At 47.0% G+C, this 15,290-nt stretch overlaps 1 protein-coding gene across 2 annotated transcripts in view; it reads right to left on the bottom strand.

Annotated features, from left to right (window-relative positions):
* The window catches only part of IL17RE (interleukin 17 receptor E), a 32,349-nt gene extending 17,472 nt beyond the window's left edge, over positions 1-14,877 (bottom strand). For both annotated transcript variants that reach the window (XR_014544948.1, XM_083600982.1), the window contains exons 1-9: positions 14,738-14,877; positions 13,392-13,546; positions 8,698-8,716; positions 6,470-6,622; positions 4,722-4,813; positions 3,063-3,186; positions 2,193-2,335; positions 1,075-1,143; positions 264-333 (exon numbers count right to left, since the gene is read on the bottom strand). Coding sequence is in view for 1 of the 2 variants with exons in the window: in XM_083600982.1 (XP_083457108.1) it covers positions 264-333; positions 1,075-1,143; positions 2,193-2,335; positions 3,063-3,186; positions 4,722-4,813; positions 6,470-6,622; positions 8,698-8,716; positions 13,392-13,508 (787 nt within the window). In the remaining variant the exon portion in view is untranslated. The remainder of the gene's footprint in view (positions 1-263; positions 334-1,074; positions 1,144-2,192; positions 2,336-3,062; positions 3,187-4,721; positions 4,814-6,469; positions 6,623-8,697; positions 8,717-13,391; positions 13,547-14,737) is intronic.
* Positions 14,878-15,290: the final 413 nt, after the last annotated feature.

The following is a 15,290-nucleotide window of genomic DNA, read 5'->3' as shown; positions in this document are numbered from 1 at the left end:
AGTGAATCCACAACCTGATTGGCTTACAGTAGAATTCCGGAATTAGCCAATCATGTGCAGCCCATTGTGTAAATAATGTATATAAAGCAGATACTTTGAGGGGACTTTCATTCATTCCTCCTCACCGCTATGAGCTGAATAAAGAGCATGAAATCACTTTGCGACTCTGAGTATATTTCACAGCCCTAGCAGCAACAGAGCTAGACAGCATTGGCAGAGCCCTGCTGTCATCAGACCCGGCCCTAGAATAAAGCAAGACTCACAGGCCTCTGGCTGATGCCAGAAAGGACACACTTTTTTGCGCAAGCTGTCGTGGTGCTCATGATACGATGCCTAGAACAGAAGGGAGGAAAGTTAGGTCCAAGTTGGCTGCTTCCCAGCCTTGATTCCCTCTGCAGTCCCCAGACAGAGGGCTCCCACCCATGTGCTAAGAGGCACCCAGGGAAAAATGACAAGCAAGCCCATTCTGTCCTGGGGTGCTTCCAGATTGTGGGCTTGGGGTGGGGGGCGCGGGAGGCTTAACACTGTAAATGGGTCATTCACAAACAAGTCAAATCTGGATGAAATTGGTGGTGGCGGGGAACGATGGACTGGAATTTGATGCCAACAAAGCTGCCAAAATTGCAGGCATAAGGAGCAACCATCCTGCAATCAACACCCATCTGGAAACATTCTTGGATGTTCTGTCCCCTGCCCAGCCCTGGCCACATGGCCACTTTCTGTAGAGGGCCTGGCGTGGGTAGGAGGGGCTCTTAAAGACACAGCTACCCACAAACCTAAGCAAAATCTGCTACAAGACTGAGCCACAGAAGTAAGCCTCAGCTCAGGTTTCTGTCCTTCAGCCTTCCCCAACTTGGTGCCCTCCAGCTGTTTTGGACTACAACAGCTGGTGGGAGTTAATGTCCAAAGCAGTCAGAGGGAACCAGGTTGCAGAAGGCTATTTCAATCCTTCTTCCCTCTCCCAGTTCTGTTTGTGCATCTCCCCGCCCACCCACAAGAGAGACGGCATCTCTCTTTTCTCCTCCCACTGAAAAGTGTTGGAATGGTGGGCCCCTCAACATGATGTGCACGCACCTCGATACATAAGCATGGGAGCAGGCGCTCATACGACAGCAGAGCAGGGTGATGCTTGGAGACCAGAACCTGAGAAGAGGAGAAGAGGGCCATAACATTGAGGCTCTGGAGCAGAATATAAGTTTGTAATTCTTCTCACTCAGCCTGCACATTCCCCTTCATATCCCTCCAGCCTGTTTGTCCTGCCTTTTCCTCCCCCACCCCCCTTTATTTTATCGTTTTATTGTTTGTACAGGAAGCAACAGCCTTCTTGCTCTTCCTTCCTACTAAAGGTAAAGGTAAAGGGACCCCTGACCATTAGGTCCAGTCGTGACCGACTCTGGGGTTGCGGCGCTCATCTCGCTTTATTGGCCAAGGGAGCCGGTGTACAGCTTCCGGGTCACATGGCCAGCATGAGTAAGTTGCTTCTGGTGAACCAGAGCAGCGAACGGAAACACCATTTACCTTCCCGCCGGAGGGGTACCTATTTATCTACTTGCACTTTGACGTGCTTTCGAACTGCTAGGTTGGCAGGAGCAGCGACCGAGCAACGGGAGCTCCCCCCGTCACGGGGATTCGAACCGCCGACTTTCTGATCGGCAGGTTCTAGGCTCTGTGGTTTAACCCACAGCGCCACCCGCATCCCATCCTTCCTACTAGATGGGTCCATTTTTTTCCTTTCCTCCCTTCTTTCTAAATTTATTTGGTTTTTCAGCTTAAAATTTTAGTCATATATCAAACATAGACTAAACATAAACACTAGATTCTAAGGAATCTCTTGGACTTCCCTCCTTCCCTTTTTGGGTCCTATTGTTAATCATTTCCTCCTGCATCTTTTATGATGAGCCAAATCTTTTACATCTCCACTGTGTCCAAAATTCACCCTTAAACTACAAGTGATATTCCAATCCTACTAACAATTTTAACTGTCTACAATGGTCTTTAAGATAAGTTATAATTTCCCCCCATTCCTTATTAAAATTTTGGTCTTCCTGATTTCGGCTTCTTCCGGTCATTTGAGCCATTTTGGCACAATCCATCAACAAGATCTGCCATTCTTCTCTGGTACGGACTTTTATCTTCTTTTAGATGGGTCCATTTCTGTTCCTCCTCTGCATCCTTCCCCTCCAAGGTCTCACCTGCTGGTGGAAAGGCTGGCCCAGTTCCTCGCACTCCAGAGCCAGCTGGTGGCAGAGGCGTACTGTGATGTCAGGGCCCTCGGTGACAGACACCTCAATAGCCCGTTCTGCTGGCACCCATCTGTGGTGGAACTCTGGAACTTCTGGGGAAGGAAAAGCAGGCTGTGGCAGAGGAGAAAACCCAATCTGGAGCAGGATATTTGGAACGTTGCTGCGGCAACTGATGAGGCGTTTTGGATTTGATTTCCCGCTTTATCACTACCCGAAAGAGTCTCAAAGCGGCTAACGTTCTCCTTTCCCTTCCTCCCCCACAACAAACACTTTGTGAGGTGAGTGAGGCTGAGAGACTTCAGAGAAGTATGACTGGCCCAAGGTCACCCAGCAGCTGCAGGTGGAGGAGCAGGGAACGAACCCAGTTCACCAGATTACGAGCCTACTGCTCTTAACCACTACACCACACTGGCTCTCCACACTCACCACACTGATGTGTTTCAAGGCTTTGCGTATCTGAGGTAACACATGGCGTTGGTATGGAAATGTTGCAAAGCCACACAGGATTATCCTGCTATTACTGCATATCCTATTGGCTATCAGCCATTGTGTGTACTTTGATATAGGATTAAATTCTTGCATGTGCAAGTTACAGAAATATATTATGCTCATCTAAGACCTTGGCCTCTCTCCCCTCTGTATTGATCACAGAATAATTCTGGAATGCCAAGGAAGGCACTTTGAATGCCATCTATGACCAGTGTTTCCTGAACACCATTTTCCCCCAGCACAGAATTTGAAGATTTTCTGGGCACAGAATTCCAGACCCCTCAGCAATGACAGTAGGCCAGGCCTATATGTATTCTAGCCTTGTCTTACCTAATTGGTTGTTAGGGATTAAAAGGGTTTCATTGATGCTCAGCACCCCGCCAGGAATGGTTTCCAGCGAAACAAGCACCCGGCGGCCGCTCTCTGCTGGGAAACAGTCAAATAGCACCTGCCACTGGAGAAGGAAAGGCCACAGTGAGAATGTTGCTCACCCAGATCCCGCTTGTAAATCATGCTGGAATCTTGGCCTGTCCCAAGCTGGAGTAACCCCCTAACTAGTGGCTGCAAGGCTCTGTAAGCGATTATCTGGTGAATCTCTTAAACAGCAGGAGTCCACAAAACGTACAAGCCAGACTGCACACACCACGGCATCATCACATCCAGTGCTTTTGGGGGTATGAGGTGTCACTGCGCATATCTTGGCAATGGAGCGGCAGTTGTGAGTACAAAATGGCTGCCATGCACAGCAAAAAAAAAAAAAGGAGAGGTGATGGTATTCCGTATCAGTCACTACCGCCACAAAGAAAGCACTGCTCATATCCATTCAAACTCCTGAACATGGAATCCAGTGACTTGTGCAGGGTCTTGAACATACCAGCGTTCAATTTGTTAAAAAACCCACACATTTCTAGCCCTCATGAATTTAACTTTTAAAAGGTTGAAGCAAATTATGTTAATTCCCAAGTCTTCTCCATCTGTTAATTGTAGAAAGGAAGTACAGTGGAACCTTGGTTTATGAACGTAATTCATCCCGGAAGTCTGTTCTTAAACCAAGGTGTGCTTCCCCATAGCAGCGGGGGACTCAATTTACAAAAGGAACACACTCAACAGGAAGCGGAACATGTTCTGCTTCCAAGGCAAAGTTCACAAACCAAAACACCTACTTCTGGGTTTGCAGCGTTCTTAATCCAAGTTGTTTGTAAACTAAGCTGTTCTTAAACCAAGGTACCACTGTACTTCCACACAGTATTTTCCCACAAGCCTCGCTCGTAAGAGATGGGGTGCCATTCCTCAAGTCTGCCTGAAACTCAATGTCACAATGATCCCTAAGCCTAGAAGAGCATGGTCCTCACTCTGCACAAGCTCAAGGGCATCCCCATTCATTATGAATTTACAAGGAGTTGAGTTGACCACTGAAAGCAAGTTTTTTAGGGTTCAGTCCTGTTCTCTGTGCCTTTTCTACTTCAGGACACAGACATCCCTCAGAACACAAAATAAACTCGGTGTCTGGTACATTGCTAGGACTATAAAAGATGGGGGACAGGGAAGCACAGCCAAGTTTCCGCCATTTCTCAAACCGAGGCCAAGGCTGAGGAATCTGTGACCCTCCAGAGGTTACCGTACTACAACTCCCAACCACCGCATGAATTTAGGTTCCCATAAAATCACACGTTGCTCCTACATTTTGCAAAGATCTTGAAAGACACCACTATGAATGAGGAAAGTACAAAGACTGGCCGTTCCCCAATGCAATGGTCAAAAAGGGGGTTGTGGTGTATATGTTCCCACTTTTCTTTCCTGGCACAGAACTCCTGTGCTGGCAGGCAGAAGTTCTGAAGCTTTTCCCAACATGGAGATAAAGAACTTAATCAGCTGAATTTCAGCCTTTCATACAGCTAATAAACAGAAGGCAGCGACATCCTGTTGAGTGGCGGGAGAGAAGCCTCCCCATCACAGTCCAACACATTCATAGGTATGGTGATAGCTAACCAAGGTTCCAGCGCCTGCTCTTCTGAAGATCTGAAGCCAGCCAGAGCGTTTAGAACTTATAACGAGGAAATGCAGCTCCAGTCCGTCAATGCCTGAGGTCAGGAAAAAGAGAGAGAGAATACAGTGGTACCTCAGGTTAAATACGCTTCAGGTTACATATGCTTCAGGTTACAGACTCCGCTAATCCAGAAATAGTGCTTCAGGTTAAGAACTTTGCTTCAGGATGAGAACAGAAATCATGCACTGGTGGTGCTGTGGCAGCAGGAGGCCCCATTAGCTAAAGTGGTGCTTCAGGTTAAGAACAGTTTCAGGTTAAGTACGGACCTCCGGAACGAATTAAGTACTTAACCTGAGGTACCACTGTAGTGCCAAGGAGAGAGACAGGCAGTCCAAGGCAACACAAATCTTCACTGAATCCTAGTATTATTTATCACTTTAATTGAGTAATCTGTATCCCACTTAACACGGCAGTTTCTAAGCAGTGGAAGCAGTCTACCTCTCCTGGGGCTTACAAGGCAGTGTGCGTGCTGTGCATTTGCGGGTTTGCCGAACAAGTGCATCATATTGTTCTGAGTTTGTGGGTGCCAGGGTCCCCTAAATTCCTGGGCCCAATAGGTGCTAGAATTTAATCAAAGCTTGGGAGCTAGAATCACAGAACCGCAGAGTTGGAAAGAAACCCAACAGTCATCTGGTTCAAACCCCAGCTATGCAGGAATCTCAACTAGATCATGCATGACAGATGGCCATCCAGCCTCTGCTTAAAAACCTCCAAGGAAGGAGAGACCACAACCTCCAGAGGGAGACCATTCCACCATCGTACAGCTCTTACTGTCAGAAAGTTCCCCCCCTGAAGTTTAGTTGGAATCTCCTTTCTTGTAATTTGAAGACATTGGTTTGAATCCTACACTGCAGAGAAGGAGAAAGCAAACTTGTTCCCTGCTCCATGTGACAGCCCTTGAGATATTTGAAGGTGGCTATCATTGTTAGAATTCCTGCTCCATGATTACAGTCATGGGATTGTGGTCTATCACATGACGGTGTATGTTTTGACTCCACAGAGTGGGAAGTGACGGAGACAGGATGTTTGTGTTACTGTGTTCCACGAAGTGGGACTATTGTCCTTTGTTCTTTCTCTTTGCTGCCTGATGCTAGAGAGAGAGGGAGCCATGTTGAAGTGCTCCATGTGTTTTTATATGTAAATAAAGTAGATTAGCCAAAATGCTGAGCTGCTGAGGTCTGCTACACAAACTGCGAAGACTCTGCGGATCCTTAAGTGTGACGATGTCTGTTGGCATCAGTCGCTGTGATGTTCGGGCTGAAGAAAGCTTTTGAAGCTCCCGAATGAACGACCAGGAGGGAGAGAACATGCCATGTGTCTCTGCCAGGGTCCTACTCGAGAGTAGGACGAGCTCCTGACAATCATATCTCCTCTCAGCCTCCTCTTTTCCAGGCTAAACATACCCGGCTCCTTCAACCGTTCCTCATAAGGCTTGGTTTCCAGACCCTTGATCGTCTTGGTTGCCCAAGTTCCAGCTTGTCAACATCCTTCTTAAATTGTGATGCCCAGAATTGGACACGCTCCTAACCCTTCCAAACGGCATCCCATTTACATTCGTTTTCTGTATCTCATTGCATCATGAGAACACTTCAATAAAAATATTAACTGTAATCTCCTTCCTCGCCACACCTATTGTAAGAACCCTGGCTGGATCAGGCCCTGGCCCACCCCACCTTCTCCCACATCATACCTGTAGCATTCAAAGCCAAGCGAACACGCACACACGTCTGGCGCTTGCGGAACAGCTGAACTGGGCTTAGGCTAAGGCTGGGCACACGCAGGGATAGGTCTTCCTGCAGCTTCCGCTGGCATCGGAATCTGGACCGAGGCAGGGCACCATACGCTGTAGAAAAGAACAATAATGCAGTTATGGGATAATGCTGGAGAAGCATCTTGGAACAACCAGCCAAGAGCAATGATGTGTGGGCAGCCCAGTATAAATCCACCATTAATGCACTGTTATTCTATTCATGACATATTGCAGAATGCACAGCTGTTAGGTAAAGGTAAAGGGACCCCTGACCATTAGGTCCAGTCATGACCGACTCTGGGGTTGCGTTGCTCATCACGCTTTATTGGCCGAGGGAGCCGGTGTACAGCTTCCAGGTCATGTGGCCAGCATGACTAAGCCGCTTCTGGCGAACCAGAGCAGCGCACAGAAATGCCGTTTACCTTCCCGCCGGAGTGGTACCTATTTATCTACTTGCACTTTGACGTGCTTTCGAACTGCTAGGTTGGCAGGAGCAGGGACCGAGCAACGGGAGCTCACTCCGTCACGGGGATTCGAACCACCAACCTTCTGATCGGCAAGTCCTAGGCTCTGTGGTTTAACCCCCAGCGCCACCCATGTCCCTAATCCACCATTAATGCACCGTTATTCTATCCATGACATATTGCAGAATGCACAGCTGTTACACACCTGCAAAAAACCACCTGTCCGGAGTGCTATGAACTTCTGTCATTTCTGTTGCAATAGATTTAACATGGGTCTTCTCTGGAAATCTGAATTATAGTCCCAGTACTCCAGCCAACTATAAGCACACTTGCCAGTACTTTCCATCTCCTCCAACTCAAAAGCCATTAACCTGTCTCTCCTTCCCTTCCGCCTCTGTAAGGTTCCTGCAAAGAAGTCCATACACCTAGAAAGCTAGCATGTCAGGGTGGAGGATTCAGTTGAGCCTTCTCCCTGACACACTATTTTCCTATGTGCACAGGTTTCCACCCCCATGGGGGACATTCAAGCATGTACCTTCACACCTCTGTGACACTTTTAATAAACTGGCCTGCACTGAGCCTTTGGGAACCTCCAGACTGTCTGCATTTTGTGGGAGCAATTCAGTTACAATTAAAGCAGATTGAAGCATGTGTCACCCTAGAACAACAAATCCGGATTTAAGAAACAAAACAGGATTTTTTGGCGGTTTGGATTAGCGATGGGGAAATGCATTGAAAAGTGTGGGATGAAGAAATGACTGATGGGGAGACATCTAAGTACAACACAAATAATTCAGGAAGAACACAGGACTAATGCAGCCTACCCAGATGTTTAGAACGCTTGCAGAAGTCTTAATTTGCTTCAACCTATTCTATCACGGCTCTAACTTTCTGTATGTTTTAAATTGTGGTTGCAAACTTTTCAGAGATAATTTTATTGCTTTACCTTTGTGGTAAACCACTTTAAGGTATTCCCCCCCCCCCAGCAATCAAGCGGTATATAACTTTTACGAGATTGATTAATCAATCAAATGCTCATTGTCATATAAAGGTAAAGGTAAAGGGACCCCTGACCATTAGGTCCAGTCGTGACCGACTCTGGGGTTGCAGCGCTCATCTCGCTTTATTGGCCGAGGGAGCCAGCGTACAGCTTCCGGGTCATGTGGCCAGCATGACTAAGCCGCTTCTGGCGAACCAGAGCAGCGCACGGAAACGCCGTTTACCTTCCCCCTGGAGTGGTACCTACTTAACTACTTGCACTTTGACGTGCTTTCGAACTGCTAGGTTGGCAGGAGCAGGGACCGAGCAATGGGAGCTCACCCCGTCGCGGGGATTCGAACCGCCGACCTTCTGATCGGCAAGTCCTAGGCTCTGTGTTTTAACCCACAGCGCCACCCACATCCCTCATTGTCATATAACCAGCATGCAAACATATCAGAATGAATTCTCAGCAAAGACAGGATGTAATCTAACTCCTGTGCAAACAAATCACAATAAATGCTCAATAAACACATTGTCCAGAGGGACCCTTGGTTATATTCTGCAATACAAGGACCCTTCCTGCACTCTAGGCCAAGCAACATCCTAGAGTTTAGGAGTTCCAAAATCTTTTTTTTCAGTTTCCACTCCAAAATGCCCATGGTCCCTTGCTGCAATCAGTCATTACACAAGCAGCAGTACAGGGGTGCTTATTTTCTTACTCACCAGTAGCATTCCAGCATTCCTGGAAAAAAGAAACAAGAGAGAAAGAAAAGTTCAGTGGGGTAAAGTGGAATCAATATCTCTCCCTGCAGTCCTAAGGCAGGAGCATATTTGCCGGAAGCAGAACAGACAGGCAGGGTCTACAAATGTTTGCTAGTCCAAGGAAGCTGAGAGGTAAAGAAAGTACAGTGGAACCTCGGTTTTTGAGCGTCTCAGAAGTCGAACGTTTCGGAACCCGAATGCCGAAAACCCTGAAGTAATTGCTTCTGTTTTCGAACGCGCCTCGGAAGCCAAACGGCTTCTGAAGCGCATTTCTCAATTTTCTCAATTGAAATTGCCGACGGACCTTTGCACCTCAGTTGTCGAACGTTTCGGAAGTCGAACGGTCTTCCGGAACGGATTACATTCGACAGCCGAAGTTCCACTGCAGTTCTTCACACAACATGCACTTCATTTATGAAGATATCACCGGTCTGGTTCATGCATCACACTAAGCCACAATATAATGAATACAGTGGTACCTCGGGTTACAGACGCTTCAGGTTACAGACTCCGCTATCCCAGAAACAGTGCTTCAGGTTAAGAACTTTGCTTCAGGATATGAACAGAAATCGGGCTCCGGTGGCGCGGCAGCAGCAGGAGGCCCCATTAGCTAAAGTGGTGCTTCAGGTTAAGAACAGTTTCAGGTTAAGAACGGACCTCCGGAACAAATTAAGTACTTAACCTGAGATACCACTGTATTTCACAACTGGGTTACTTGGCAGAAAGGTGGTATATAAAGGCAATTGGATAAATAATGAATGCATTAAGCCTGCTTCACTATTGTTTTGTTTGCGTTCTTTTTTGTTATTATGTACTTTGTGGTTTTATTTTGTATTTTTATGCTGTGAACCACCCTGAGATCTTCGGATATGCGGCAGTGTAAAATTCAATAAACAAAACAAAACTCACTTTGCTACTGCTATTTCCCAGCAGGGCTACCAACTTGAATAAAATGGGGGGGGCAGATAAACCCTACCCTGCATAACTGATCACAATATGCGGCACACACACCATTTGAATGGCAATGCCCATCAACTTGGGGGTGGGCCTCTCAAATATTTTATTGGGAGGGGGCAAAGGGACCTTGGCTCCTAAGCTCCCCAGGTGCTTTAGTTCAGCAACGAAGCCAAGACACTTCACCCCCCCCCAAAAAAATCTGGGAACTGTAGTTTTCTTCTCACGGAGCTACAGTTCCCAGCATTTGTGGGAAGGGATGCTTTAAATGTGTGTGCAGCCCAGGCCTATGTGTTTCAATGCCTGGCTAAAGCTCTGCCTAGCAAAAACATTTTACTGCCTGAACTGGAACAGCAAATGGCCCCCTCCTCCCGCGAACGTCAAGATACCCAAGGTATTTTGGCATGTGAGGCAAAAGTGAGCATTAAAAAAATCAACCCGAGGCCTCTCATAATTTGCTGCCTTTTGTGATCTTCAAAAGCCGCTGCCTGAGGCAGCTGCCTCACTCTGCTTAACGGCAGAGCCGGCCTTGAAAAAAACAATGAGTCTACGGAAGCTACTAGTTCACCCACCCACCTAATCCAATCCAATCTTAAGTCACTTGTGGCATGGAAGGCGGAGTTGAATAAGCCACAAATTTTAACACTTCTCTGTCTAGTCACCCACAAGTGATCATTATCACAGGAAAGTGACAATTTACAAGCTGCTTCCGCGTCGATCCTCATGTATTCGATTCTGAATGTGATTTTTTCCATGTGTATGAGGGTGATCTCTCTCACACTAGATCTCTATCTATCTATCATCTATGTATCATCTATCTATCTATCCATCTGTATCATCTATCCATCCACACACCACACACACACACACACAATGTTGGGGGGGAGGAAGAGGAAGAGAGGGAGCTCTGATTGTGTAACACCTCACACCTCAGCGATAATAAATCACTGGCAAATAGTGCCATGCGCTACCGCTGAAATGTTACTCAATCAGATATATGCCCCTGCGGATGAGAGTGGGGTGCTGTGAGTTTAAATTGAAATGTACTCAGAACTCCGTTCCAGCACCTCTCAGGTGGGTGCCGTTGCCATTGTAAGAAAACAATGGAAGTGTTCGTGGCGAGTTCCGGCACCGCTTTTTCTAGAAAAATAGCACTATATACCCCCTCTTCCTGAATCATCTGTGAGACTGCTATTTAGTCCTATAGCAGGCCCAAACCAAGAGGCCACTGTTAACTACAGGGATACCGGCATACAAGGGGAGGCAAACAATCTCAAAGAGATGCATAACTGGTAAGAAAACAAACGATGGGTACGAAATGATGGGTTAAAACATCCCCAATTAGAACTGAAGGCTGTCGCATGTTAAGGGCTCTGTATCACTGGAAAGGATAAACATAAGGAATGAGCCAGTTCCTTCGCACAAAAGTTTGTGCGAAGGAGGGAGGCATGTATTCATGATCTGAATAATCCCTAGTCTGCCATAATGTGAAACGCTGATCATTCGAGTGAGTGCATTAAGACATTTAAGGAATGTTTTAGTAGGTGGGTTCCCCCCATTTTTTTTTATTAAGGCATGGGGTTTGTATTAAGGCATGGGGTTAGTATTCGACTAAGTTTTACTCAGACCCACTGAAATTAATGAGCAAGACTAAGTAAGGTCTGTCCATTTTAATGGCTCTACTCTGATTGATACGTGCTTAATCTTCCCTTAAAGCCATCTAAGTTGGTGGCTATCAGCTCTTCACATCTCGTAGGAAGGAGTTTCGTAGCTTCACCATGTGCCATGTGAAGAAACACTTCCTTTCGTCTCTTCCGAATCTTACTTTTCTGAAACGTCTTCAGTCTTACAATATCCTTTTTGAGGTGAGGCAACCAGAACGGTACACGAGTTGCCAGCATTACGATACTGGCAGTTTTATTTTCAGTCCCTTTCCTAAACAACCCTTAGCACAGCATTCGCTTTTTTCGCACCAGCTGCACACATTTATCTTAGCAAGACGGGAATCGCTAAGGCCCCATTACACACATTTAAAGCTCATGACTTCCCCTAAAGAATCCTAGGAACTGTAGTTTGTTAAGGGTGCTGCTAACTGTAGCTCTTTGAGGGGTAAACTACAGTTTCCGCGATTATTTATGGAGGGGAGGGGAAGCAATGCACTTCATAGCTCCGTCGGTAGAGCATGAAGCTCTTAATCTCAGCGCCGTGCGTTCGAGTCCCACAATGGGCAAAAAAACCCTGCATTGCAGGGGGTTGGACTACATGCCCCTTGCGGTCTCTTCCAACTGTACAATTCTGTGATTCTGTGAAATATAAGGGGTGGTAGCCAACTAACAGCTCATTCACACTTTGCTTGTCCCACATCCAGAAATCACGGGTCTGAGAGGTTTTCTGCTTGTTCTGTGCTTTCTAGGCAGATTTTTGTTTGCCACGCAGTTTTCCCCAGGAAAACACGCTCTTTACTGCTGAACTGGAACAAACAGCAATCCATAGAAAGCCCATTTGGAGTTTGGACTGATTCAGCAATAAACTGAGGGTTTTCTCAGGGGAAAGCGGCGGGCCAAGCACAAGTGTGGAAAAGCCCTAAGTTTTACTCAAAGTAGACCCACTGGCATTAGTTAACACCTATCATAAAGATAGGTAAATGTAAGGATCTATACATCCAATTGTTCACAACTGCAAGGATGTTAATGGCTCAAAAGTGGAAAGGAATGGCTTTACAAGTTCGGGATTTGGCTATAATGGCAAAAACAACAAAGAGCAAGAATGGCAAGTGAATGTGGAAATAAATTATGAGGAAACTGGTTGTTCCTTATACGATCCCCAACCCCCCAATAAAATAACTACTTCCCATGGAAGAAAATTCAAGGAGGTCTGGAGGGCTTCTTAGAGGAGAATTTTATGTTAAGACATATTTTCTTGCAGAATATTATGATTCGGAGCCATTTTATTTCCTAGAGCAGATTTGTTGATTTTCCTGAACGAATGTCGGATGATTACATAAATTTGAAAAATAAAAGTAAAGGAAAGAAAGAAATCGGCGTGACTTATGTTACGTCCATCGATTTGAACTGTGAGGTAAACTTAGCTGAATACTCCCTGTTGTGTGTACAACGGGGGGGGGGGGGAGAGAGAAAAAACCAACCAGAGGCCAAAGAGCAGGGCGACTGTCAGATTCTTCTGACAGTCCTCCGCTGTAGGGTCCCTATCCTGCACTTCCACCACGGACAGCCCTCGCTTCAGTTGCTCTGTGGGGCACTGCAACCCTGCCTTGCTGTCACAATTGTTAACGGACTATGAACCACATTCCTGACAATACTGAGCGCACTGCCTCTTTTCCAGTTCCCGGACGGATCACATTTGCAGATACATCGTACCACAGCGTTCTCTCTCCTCACGCTTCCCCCAAACCCCCAAAGACATCCATATAAAAAAGCAGAGGAAGCAAGAAGGACATTCTCCTGTCACCCGCATTAAAACAACAAACAAGAAAGGAGCCTGGGCAACTCTTGGCTTCAGGGAGCGCAAGGAACAGCCAGGCACTCAGAAGGGTGCCCTCTATCCCATCAACCGATAAAGGATCGGCGCTCAAATTTTGGGGTTGCCCTGCGCCTGCACTGTCTGAGGTCTGCAACATCCACTGCCCGCCCCTTGCCCCAAAAACAATATCGTTGCACCCGTAAAAGTAAAAACATGCTTACGAAGTTGGTGAGGAGCTGCTGGCGGGCAAGAGGCAGGTAAGTTCGGGGCGCAGCATGCAAAAGGCTCAGGAAGAAGGCGATGGGCAGCAGCAGGGCACTCGTTGTGGGCCTCCCCATGGAGTGCTGGGCTGGAGCTCAGCTAGGCCGGAACATGGCTGTTGTTAAACAGTCGAAGAGTCAGATCTCCGCACTCCTAGGCCAGGCAGCCGCAGGCAAGTCTCCACCCCTCAGTCTCTCCGTTCCCTGCTCTGCCTTGCCCCAACCTAGCCAGTCTGGCCTGCCTGCATTCCTTGGCGGCTGCTGCTGCTGCAGCTGTTCCAGCAGCTCCTGGGTGTTGTTGTTGGGACAGCCTGCGAAACCCCACAACTCAGAGGGGTTCCGTTTCCCCTTCTGCCCCCATGTCATTGCAGGGTTCTCTGAGAGGCGGCACACAGCCTAGCTTGGCTTAATCATTTCTAGCCCTAGGTAAGGGGTTAAAGGGCAACCAGGACATGGGCGTAAACAAGGGGGGAGCAGGGAGGGGCAGCTGCTCCCCAAGCAATAAAAATACTGTATTTTTTGCTCTATAAGACTCACTTTTTCCCTCCTAAAAAGTAAGGGGAGATGTGTGTGCGTCTTATGGAGCGAATGCAGGCTGCACAGCTATCCCAGAAACCAGAACAGCAAGAGGGATTGCTGCTTTCATTGTGCAGCGATCCCTCTTGCTGTTCTGGCTACTGAGATTCAGAATATTTTTTTTCTCGTTTTCCTCCTCCAAAAACTAGGTGCCTCTTGTGGTCTGGTGCATCTTATAGAGCGAAAAATACGGTACATAGCAAACCGAGGTTCTGCCCCAGCCCCACAACAAAAGGCCACACACCCCCTAACAAAAATCCTGTCTACGCCAGTGAACCAGGACCTATGAATCCACTGAAAGGACTCTCCCCATGTAAACTCTTACAGCGCTAAAGCCCACCCTACGCTCCAGGCTCATGCCCAGGAGCAAAGCTTCATTCATTCCTTACAACAGCCCTGCAGAGTATGCCACTACCACTCTTTGTTTTATGGAATTGAGGATGCTGCTGCTTGTAAAGTAGAGCTTTCCAAACTTTCCATGCTGGTGACACACTTTTTAGACATGCAGCATTCAGTTTTACTGACAAACCAGAGGTGTAAACTAACCCCTTTCCAGCCCAGTGAGGAGCATGGGGAGTGTTCGCACGACACATCTGCACACACGACACACTAATGTGTCACGGCACAGAGTTTGGAAAGTTTTGTGGTAAAGTGTCATGTGTGGTCTGAATGTCCCTGCTTGATGCTTAGATCTCTGCGACGTGAGCTATTAAAAAGATAAAGAATGTCACCTGGTTGCCTATGCAATGCAAGGACCCTGCAAGATCAGGAACAGCTGGGCTGCTTGTGTTGCCTTGCTTCTTCTGCGATTGTGAACAGGTGCAAAGAAACGGTCCTGAAATTCGTTGGTAGTTCCCAGTTTTCTTATCTGTATGGAGGTTTGAAAGACAGATCAATCAGAGAGCCATCAGCATCGCACACATATTGAAAAGTTTTGACTGGAGGAAGTTACTGTTGTTCTCGAAGGGGACATTGCTTATACAGTGGTACCTCGGGTTAAGTAAACTGTTCTTAACCTGAAGCACCACTTTAGCTAATGGGGCCTCCCGCTCCCGCTGCGCAAAAGTTCTTAACCCGAGCAAAGTTCTTAACCCGAGGTACTATTTCTGGGTTAGCGGAGTGTGTAACCTGAAGCGTATGTAACCTGAAGCGTATGTAACCCAAGGTACCACTCTATTGAAGGACAAGCGCCCAATGTTTACTTCAGGAATTCAAGGAAATAAAAACTTTACTGTTTTTTATTGTGCTATATTTCATGTTTTTGTGCAAATAAGGGACTGGAAA

The sequence above is a fragment of the Podarcis filfolensis genome (genome assembly GCF_964270895.1).
Source record: "Podarcis filfolensis genome assembly, chromosome: 2".
In the NCBI taxonomy this organism is placed as follows: domain Eukaryota; kingdom Metazoa; phylum Chordata; class Lepidosauria; order Squamata; family Lacertidae; genus Podarcis; species Podarcis filfolensis.
Note: the sequence above shows the minus strand (reverse complement) of the source record. Positions and strands in the feature narration are given on the sequence as shown.